The 10,692-nt window shown below is 34.2% G+C and overlaps 1 protein-coding gene across 1 annotated transcript in view; it reads left to right on the forward strand.

Annotated features, from left to right (window-relative positions):
* LOC141508597 (NACHT, LRR and PYD domains-containing protein 12-like) overlaps positions 1-10,462 on the forward strand; it is a 70,854-nt gene extending 60,392 nt beyond the window's left edge. Inside the window, 1 exon segment of the mRNA XM_074217378.1 lies at positions 10,003-10,462. Within this exon segment, the coding sequence (XP_074073479.1) occupies positions 10,003-10,099 (97 nt within the window). The 3' untranslated portion in view covers positions 10,100-10,462.
* The last annotated feature ends 230 nt before the right edge of the window (positions 10,463-10,692 follow it).

Here is a 10,692-nt window from a genome sequence, read left to right on the forward strand (position 1 = left end):
CCATAGGATAAAAACTCCAAGGGCTATTATAGCCAAATTCCAGAACTTTCAAATAGAGGAGAGAATAATGCAAGCAGCAAAAAGAAAACAATTCAAATAAAAGGAAACACAGACTCACATGGGACCTATCAGCCTCAACACTGGAGAATCAGCAAAAGATTTGGGATTACAACCCAGAATGTACTACCATACAGAATTCAGCACATGCTGTCAGGGGAAAAGATGGATATTCAATAAAATAGAGGACTTCTAGAATCTCCTGACACAAAGACCAAAACTGAACAGAGAATTCAATCACCAACTCAAGAATTGCATAAAAAGGTAAATTAAAAGGGGAAAGAAAAAAACAAAACAAATGTTGGTCAAGACCATCAAATTGTATATAACACTAAAAGGGAGGATATAACACTTCTAATTCTTTAGAACTTTACTTCTCTTAGGATAATTAAAAGGTCAAATATAATTGAAGAGATTGGACTTAAAGGATATGGCTATAGTTGGGTCTTATCTCTTCATTGAAGAGGTCCAAGATGACATCACTATGTTTGAGATAAAAAAACCCTGATAAAAAGCAGGGGTGTTAACTTTAACTCTAAGTGTCTCATTCTTTGACCCATTCTGCAGTGCTGAGGAAGCTTAGCACTTTCTCTCATGAGGGCATCATAAACTGGGCAGTCCGGAGTCAGTGTCTCTCACAATCATTTGTAAAGTTCCTCCCAGTACATAGAGATCATTGAGATTCTTGTAGTTAATTAGATCAGGGTTTGACTTAATCCTTGCTTCACTTAACAAGGATTTAAGTTCCCTGGGTGGGGGTGGGGGGTAAAGTGTAAGAGAAAATAGGCCTGGGGGAGCGGTACAAATAGTTCAAGAAATGATTTGGCTTTGAATGATACTTTTGCTCATGAGAAGGATTGTGTGTCCTTGGAGGGTACTTAAAAAGGCGGTAAGGTAAAAAATTATTATAATTCTAATTTGATGTAATTTGAAACAATGCTGCTTATCAAGCAATCAATCATTCAACCTGTAATGATGCTATGACAACAATAAAAGCTTATCAAGCAATCAAATGTTCAAACTGTGATTGATGATACCAGATTAACAGTACTAGAGAGATAAATAACATGAGGTGTAAAGGCACATTGGTTTATGATTTTGGAGGAAAAGAAGGGAAAGTGTAAATGTTGAGTAAATTCCATTCAATAGATTTGGCCAGAGATGAAATAAAATACATTTCACTTGGGTTTAAAAATTTATACTAATCTACAGGGAAGGGGAGGATGGCAAAAGGGAAAGAATGGACTGATAAAAAAGGAAGGTGAAGGTATAAGTGAAAATAAACTGAAAGTTAAATTTTAAAAAGAAAAGTCAAAAGGGAAAGAGTAAAATATTGGTGAGGAGGAATAAAAGAAAAGGAAAGAGAAAAATATAAATGGAGAAAGATAGCAAGGAGGGAACTAATAATCTTAATTGTAAATGTGAATGGAGTGAACTGTCCCATAAAATGGGAACAGATAGCAGAATGGATTAAAAACCAGAATCTTACAATATGTTTATAAGAAATATATCTGAAGTAGAGAAATACACACAAAGTAAAGGTTGAAGGTTGGAGCAAAATATAATATGGCTCAACTGAAGTAAAAAAAAAATCGGGGTAGTGATTCTGATCTCAGATAAAGTAAAAGCAAAAAAAATTGATTTCATTAAAAGGGGTAAGAAAGGAAACTGCATCTTCTTAAAATGAACCATTGGTAATTCAGCTATAAATTAATAAACATGTATGCACCTAGTGATATAGCATCCAAATTCCTAGAGAAAAAGCCAAATGAATTACAAGGAGGCACAGACAGCAAAACTTTAATAATGGGGGATCTAAATTATCCTCTCTCAGAACAAGATAAATCAATGCTAAATGTTGGCAGGGGTGTGAAAAATCTGGGACACTAATGCATTGTTGGTGGTGTTTTGAACTGATACAACCTTTCTGAAGAGCAATTTGGAATTATAACTCAAAGGGCAATAAAAATGTGCCTAGCCTTTGATCCTGCAATACCTCTACTAGGACTATATCATGAAGAGATCATGAAAAAAAAGGTAAAAGCTTCATTTGTACAAAAATATTCATAGCAGCTGTTTGTGGTGGAAAAGCATTGAAAATTGAGGGGATTTCCATCAATTGGGAAATGACTGAACAAATTGTGGTATATGTATGTTATGGAACACTATTGTTCTATTAGAAACCAGGAGGGATGGAATTTCAGAGAAGCCTGGAGGGATTTGTAAGAACTGATGTTGAGTGAGGTGAGCAGAACCAGAAGAACATTATATACCCTAACAGCAATATGGGAGTGATAATCAACCTTAATGTACTTGCTTATTCCATCAGTGCAATATTCAGGGACAATTTTAGGGTATCTGAGATGGAAAATACCAGCTGTATCCAGAGAAAGAACTGTGGAATATAAACAAAGGCCAAAGACTATTATCTTCAATTTTTTAAAAAAGTTGTCTTATGGATTATATAATTTCACTATTTAATATTTTATTTTTTCTTCAAGGATATTTTTTTCTCTTAAAACATTCAATTTTGATCCATACATAGCATGGAAACAATGTAAAGATTATCAGATTGCCTTCTATGAGGGGGAAGCGGGGGGGGGGGGGGAGAGGGGGGGGAAGTGTAAAATTCAAAACCAAAAAATGGTAGGTTGAAACTACTTTTATATATAATTGGAAAAGAAATAAGATATTTACAGCTAAAAAACTAGATTAATCTAAACACAAAATAAACAAGAAGGAAGCTAAGAAGGTGAATGAAATCTTGGAAAGAGACACAATAGACATCTAGAGAAACAATGGGGATAGAAAAGAATATACTTTTTCTCAGGCAGTGCATGGCACCTATAACAAAATTGACCATATACTAGGGCAAAAAAAAAAAAATCCCAAACCCTATTAATCAAATGCAGAAAGGCAGAAATAATAAATAAACACTTCTCAGACTATGATGCAATAAAAATTACATGTAATAAAGGGTCATGGAAAGATATACCAAAAACTAATTGGAAATTAAGTAACTTTATCTTAAATAATGGTTGGATCAAACAGAAAATAAAAGAAATAATAATTATATCCAAGAAAATGATAGTAATGAGACATCATACCAAAATTTATGGGATGCATCCAGACAGTTTTGAGGAGAAACTTTATATCTCTAAATGCCTATATGAATAAAATAGAGAAAGAGATCATTGGAATTGGGCACTAAAAAACTAAAAATGCTAGAAAAAAATACATATTAAAGATCCCTGATTAAATACCAAATTAAAAATTCTGAAAATCAAGGGAGAGAGTAATAAAATTGAAAGCAAGAAATTTATTGATCTCATAACTAAAACTAAGCATTGATTTCATGAAAAAAGTCAATTAAATAGACAAACCTTTGGTTAATCTGATTTAAAAAAAAAAAGAAAAAAGATAACCAAATTATCAGGATCAAAAAATGAAAAGGGTGAACTAAACACCAATGAGGGAGGAGGAAATTAAAGACATAATTTGGAACTACTTTGTCAAACTGTATGCCAATAAATTGGATAACCTGAGTGAGATGGATGAATATTTACAAAAATATAAACTGCCCAGATTAACAGAAGAGGCTACAAATTACTCAATTAACCCCATTTCAGAAAAAGAAATTGAAGAAACCATCAATAAACTCCCTGAGAAAAAGTCTACAGCTCCAACTGGATTTACAAATGAATTCTACCAAACATTTAAGGTACAATTAATTCCTATTCTACATAAACTATTTTTAAAAAAAGTTCTGCCAAACTCCTTTTATGACACCAGCATGGTATTAATACATAAACCAGGAAGAATCAAAACAGACTAACAAAATTATAGCCCAATCTCCCTAATGACTATTGATGCAAAAATCTTAAATAAAATTTTAGCAATGAGACTATAGCAAGTTATTACTAGGATAATATATGTTGATCAGGTAGGATTTATACCAGGCAGGCAGGGATCATTCAATATTAGGAAATCACTCAACGTAATTGAACATATCAGTAGTAAACGCAACAGTAATCCTATGATTATCTCAATAGATTTTGAAAAGGCCTTTGATAAAAATATAACATCCATTCCTATTAAAAAAAACATTAGAAAATTTAGTAATAAATGGAGTTTACCTTAAAATAATAAAAATATAGGTAATGGGAATAAATACGGAGCATTTCTAATAAAATCAGGGGTGAAATAAGGATGCCACCATTACTATTCAATATAGCAGTAGAGGGGCAGCTAGGTGGTGCAGTGGATAGAGCACCGGCCCTGGAGTCAGGAGTACCTGAGTTCAAATCTGACCTCAGACACTTAATAATTACCTAGCTGTGTGGCCTTGGGCAAGCCACTTAACTCCACTGCCTTGTAAAAAAAAAAAAGAAGAAATGCTAAATATAGCAATAAGAAAAAAAAAAGAATTTGAAGGAATCAAAACTGGCAGTGAGAAAGTAAATCTTTCACTCTTTGCAGATGATATGACGGTATACTTGGAGAACCTGAGAAAAATCATAAAAAAAACCTTGAAGCAATTAACAAATTCAGCAAAGTAGCAGGGTATTAAAAAACTCACATAAATTAATAGCATTTCTATATATGAAAAACAAAGTCCAAGAGCAAGAAATAGAAAGAGAAATTCCATTTAAAGTAACTATAGGCAATATTAAATACTTGGGAATCAACCCCCCCCCCAAGACAAATCTGGAAACTATATTATCACAGTTTTAAAACACTTCTCACCCAAATAAAGTCAGATCTTATTAAATGGAAAAATGTCAATTGCTCAAGCTAATATAATTTAAAATGACAATTCTACAAAATTAAATTACTTATTCACTGCCAAACCAATCAAACTATCAAATAACTATTTTATCAAGCTAGAAAAATAGTAACAAAATTAATCTGGAGCAACAAAAGGTCAAGAATAGCAAGGGAACCAATGGGGGAAAAATGTAAACAAATGTGGACTAGCTCTACCAGATCTAAAACTATACTATAAATTGGCAGTTATCAAAACTGCCTAGTACTGTTAGATCAGTGGATTGGATAGGTTCAAAAGAAACTGCAGTAAATGATTTCAGCAATCTACTGTTTGACAAACCCAGAGACATCATCTTCTTGGATAAAAACTCACTGTTTGACAAAAACTGTTGGGAAAACTGGAAAATAGTATGGCAAAAACTAGGCATAGACTCACATCTCACACCTTAATGCCAAAATAAAGTCAAAATGGATATATAATTTAAACATAAAGGGTGCCACCATAGATAAGTTAATAGCCCAAGGAATCATCTATCAGATCTATGGAAAGGGAATAAATTTATGACCATACAAGAATTAGAGTGCACAACTATGAGGTATCACCTCACACCCATCAGATTGGGTAAAATGAGAAAAATCGGAAAATGATCAAATGTTGGAGAGGTTGTGGGAGGATTGGGATATTGATGTATTGCTGGTGGAGTTGTGAACAGATCCAACAATTCTCGAGTGCAGTATGGAACTATGCCTGAAGAGCAATAAAAAAGGTTGTTCCCTTTGACCCAGCAATTCCAATTCTAGGCCTATATCCAGAAGAAATCATAAAAATTGGAAAAAGTACCACACAATCCAAAATATTCACAGCAGCTCTTTTTGTACTGGCAAATAATTGGAATTTAAGGGGATGCCCATCAACTGGGGAATGGTTAAACAAGTTATAGAACACAAATACTATGGAATATTATTGTTCTATAAGAAACCATAAATGGTTGGATCTAGGGAAGCATGGAACGACTTACAGGATCTGATGCTGAGTGAAGGGAGCAGAACCAAGAGAACAATGTACACATTAACAACAACATTATGAGATGATTGACCTTTATGGAAGCAGCTCCTCTCAGCAGTTCAAAGAGCTTCGACAACTCTATCATATGGGCTATGGGCAATGTTATCCCCTTCCAGAAGGAAAAAACAAAACCAAACAGAACAAAAAAAACAACCCTTCAGAATCTGATGAATAATTTATAAAAATTATCTTTTATGTATGTCTTTCCCTTAATTCTGATTCCTCATACTGAAAATAACTTATCTGTAAAGATGTACAGTCTAAATATACAATGCTAACCTGACTGTTTACTGCTGATGGGAGGGGGGGATGGGAAAGGAGGGTGGAAGAAAATTTTGTCACTTGAAAACATACATGTGCATATGAATAAAAATAAAAAAATAAAAAAGGAAATGGCTAAGGCTATGAATGGTCTCTAGAGCACTACAGAAAGTCTTGAAGTGAAGACAGGCCAAGGAGATGTGGATCAAGCCTCCTATAAGGCTCTCTGGGAAAGCATTTGGGTGGAGACAAGATAGTAGGTAATTAGATTAGCCTTGATCCTGAGCTAATGTACATCTGAGGAGTTTCTTCATCAGAAGCCAAAAGCAGGTGTTCTGGATGCAGGACTAATTCAAGCTCCCTCAAAAGACCTTGGAAAGAAGACAAAGTGAAGTGACAGCTTTCAGGGAAGTCTCAGAAGTAAAAAATCAAGAAGTCTGCATTCTGCCCAGTACTCCCTGGGCAGAAGAGAGGAGGAAGTTTATTTCTGATAGGGAGAGATTAACTTTGTAGAGGTATGGAAATGGAAAATTGAATGTCTTGTAAAGGAAATAACTAGCAGGCCAATTTGACAAGAATGCTTTATAAAAGATAGTCACAGGAAGTGATGCTGGATAGAGAAGCAGAAGCCAGATTTTGGAGAACTGACTTCTTCAACCCAAGAAACTTTTACCATAGAAGTAAGAAGCATTGGAAATTTTTTGGTAGAGTTCTCAGGATATTAGGAGGCAAAAGACCAGAAGTAAAGGAACCAATCAGGAAGTTGTTGGATTTATCTAAGTGAATGTTGTGAATGCCTGACATAGAGATGTTTGAATAGAGAGAAGATGATGTAGTGAAAGCTCTCATAGAGGTAGACTCAACAAGAGGGAGATTTGAGTCATAAAAGAGGAAACTGCTCAACAAAGATCTTTGCTATTATTATGGAGGATGTTCAAAGCAGAGACCAAATGGAAGAGGGATTCCCTGTAGAGATTAATATTCACTAGATAGTTCTTTTTCACATGACATAGTATTAATTAAAATGAATCCCTAGAAGTCTGCAGAACCCTCCTAAGTGAGATTCATAAGTACTCTAAACTGTTTGGCCTAATAACATACTTTGGAAAAATCAAATGGATAAAGATTGTTTCCCATGGGAAAGTATAAAGGTTTTGAAATCCCAAGAAAGATCATAGGAGTATGATGAACAGGAAAAGTCATTTGCAAAAAATGATATTTTAGCTAGGTCTTTTAGATGCAAATCACAACCCATTCATGTATTACTATATTTTTTCACATGTTGATTTCATTTATAGGTAATTTATATGTAATTCTTTTGACTTCTTCAATTATGGTCTCTATACAACTATCATCCTTTCCTGAAAATCCTCTGACACTTTTTTGGGACTCTTGTATATAATCTTGGACAATGCCTCTAAGTGGACCAACAAGTTATTCAACCTTCTCAACTACAATGATTTCTTCAACATCAGGTTAGATTCTTAATGACATGATCAAATCTTAGAAATCATACCCAGCAGGAAAAAAGTAATCTTCTTAAGCACAAGTATGTATGATTGTCCCTTCTCAGCTCAAAATCCTTCTGTTGGTCCCTATCCACATACTTAAAATTAGTCTTTATACTTGGACCTAGTTATGCATGGAGCAAAATAAGTGTATAAGCTGTGTGAACTTGGGCTAGTCACTTGTCCTTGTTTGCCACAGTTACTCATCTGTAAAAGGAACTGGAAAAAGAAGTGGCAAACTACTCCAATTGCTCTGCCAAGAAAACCCCAAATGGAGGATCATGGAGTATCAAACACAACTGAAAAATGATTTAATAACAAATATGAACAAGTATAAACCTCCTCCTTGAAATATATGACAATAACTTTCATTTTGCCCCTAGATGTCTCTTCTCTAGGTTGAGCATGGCCATTTTCTTTGTCAAATCTTCATGAGGCATGTGCTCCAATATCTTCCCTAAGTGTTCTTGCTATTTTCTGAACATTGAACAGATTTTCAGTGCCCTAACCACATTATTGTACCCAGGACATGTCACTGGTGTGACATGATCAGGGCTCTTATCTATCTACTCATGAAAATTATTTCTTTATGTAGTCTCAATTACTATAGCTCTTTAGGCTTTCATATCACACTCAGCATGCATATGAGCTTTGAATTCCCTAAAACACTTGAATCTTTCTATATGAGCTGTTTTCTAAGCATTCCTCTGTGGTTTTATATCAAATGAACTAATCAAGTAACATATGCATAATGCACATTGTAGACTTCAAAGCATTCTATAAAATACTAACATTTCTTAAATTTTATTTGTAAAGTCAGTTACTTAACCCATATTTCAATTATGTTAATTTCTATTAAATCTTATCTATATTCAGAGCAATATTCTATCTTGAGAAGATATTTTTGGATCCTAACGTTGTCTGTTCTGTCCATTCAGGTTTTCTGTTATCTTCACATTTAATATAGATAACACCTATATCTCTTTCCAAGCTATTGACCAAAGGTTAAACAGCTCAGGGTCAAGTAGAGCTCTCTAAGGCAATTCCTTGGAGACTTCCTTCCAAAGTGAATTAGAAACATTAATGGTTAGACTTTGATTCTGGACCCTCACCCATTTCTGAATCTAATTTTGGTCTTACTTAATTCACTTCACTTATTTTCTATGAGAATAGTATGAGTTTTGTATCAAATCATGTGCAAAAATCCACATGAAACCTGTTTCTCTAGCATAACCCTTATCTTCAAACTTGATAAAAATTTCAACCAAAGGAAATATCTAGCATGGCTTGTCCTTGTGGAATCAGTACTGATTCTTTGTGATCACCATAATTTTATATCTTCACTTAAATTTAAGAACAAATTTTTTTAGTTTTTGCAAGGCAATGGAGTTAAATGATTTGTTCAAGGTCATACAGTTAGGTAATTATTAAGTATCTGAGGTCATATTTGAACTCAGGTCCTCCTGACTCCAAGTCAGTGCTCTATCCACTGCACCATCTAGTTGTCTCTTCACTTAGAATTCCAATGGGATATTGTAAAATTTTTCTTGTATCTAAATACCAGTTGATCTCTGAGCCAAAGATTTTAGATAGTTTATTTATTTGTTAGCATCATTCCTGGTTGGCTTTCCATAACAGTCATACCAATTCCCTGAATAGATAATTAGTGAGGCTATCTTTCCACAATTCTCTTACATTGACATTTTCTATTTTTATAATTTTGGTAATTTCCTTCAGAATTGTTTTATTCTATATTTATCTTCATAGTAGTAACTGGTAGCAATCTTTCATATGAATCTAAGAATTATATCTTTTTCATAGTTGTCTAAAGTTCTTGCTCTGATTCTCTTCTTTCTTTTTTTTAAATATTGACATGGTGAATAATCAGGTGCCATATACATTTTCAGATAATAATAATGGCAAATGTTGTAAATGCTGGTCTAAGAAAAATTTCTCAAAAAAATTCTTTCCTGTGTTGCTAGCATTTTTTTCTTTTTGAATAGAGGCAGCTTTTCAGTATGTTATTTATGCGCTTATGTCTGTTGAAGAGTAGTTATTGAGTTTAGCTGTTTCAAATTCTTTCTTAGGTAATCTAATTTATTGTTATACTTTCCTATTTTTTTAGACCAGGACTCTAATATAATTTCAGGTCTAAAAATGTTGTTCTTTGGAAGAGAGTGATGTTTTAAATAAACTACATACATTCTACTGCAAAGGAGATGACAATGAATGATAATCATAAAGAAGATTTGTTTTTAGCAATGCCCAGAAAAAAAGAAGCAGCAAATTAATCACAGAATATTGAACTGACCTCTTTCCTCTTCATTATGTTTTGTCCTACAGTTTTTCATTTTGTAAATTTACTCCTACATGTTTCCAGAATCTCTTATCTGCTCTCAGTAGCAATGAAAGACTGAAAATCCTGGATCTCTCCCTTTGAGGAGAGAGAAAAAGACCTTATGTGTAAAGCCTTGAGAAATCCAAACTGTAAGATAGAGGGCCTGAGGTGAGTTCACACATGTTACCTTTGTATATGTTCTACTTTGCATCAAGGATAAGAATGCATTAGGAAGAGAGAGCAAAATCAACCAAGAAATGGAGAATGGAAACTGTCTGGGTAATCCAGGTCCTAGGTTCATGGTTCATAAATGGAAGTATGGATGGAAGGAGGAATGGGCCAGTTGCATATCAGTTGTGACAGCTACTTCTATACATAGTTTGTTGTTTGTCCTTCATTCTGGAAGAAGACCATGACATCAGGAAGATGGTGCCATGACTTGCATGAGAATTGAATTAAAATGAAGGAGGGCAGAGGCTGCCAGATGGCGCAGTGGATAAAGCACTGGCCCTGGAATCAGGAGTACCTGGGTTTAAATCCAGCCTCAGACACTTAATAATTACCTGGCTGTGTGGCCTTGGGCAAGCCACTTAACCTCATTTGCCTTGCAAAAACCTAAAAAAAAATAATGAGGGAGGGTTATGGAAATTCACCAGGTTCACTTTCTCCTCAGGAGGCATCTGGATCTGGGCCAG

This window comes from Macrotis lagotis, chromosome 1 (genome assembly GCF_037893015.1).
Source record: "Macrotis lagotis isolate mMagLag1 chromosome 1, bilby.v1.9.chrom.fasta, whole genome shotgun sequence".
NCBI classification, from domain to species: Eukaryota; Metazoa; Chordata; class Mammalia; order Peramelemorphia; family Peramelidae; genus Macrotis; species Macrotis lagotis.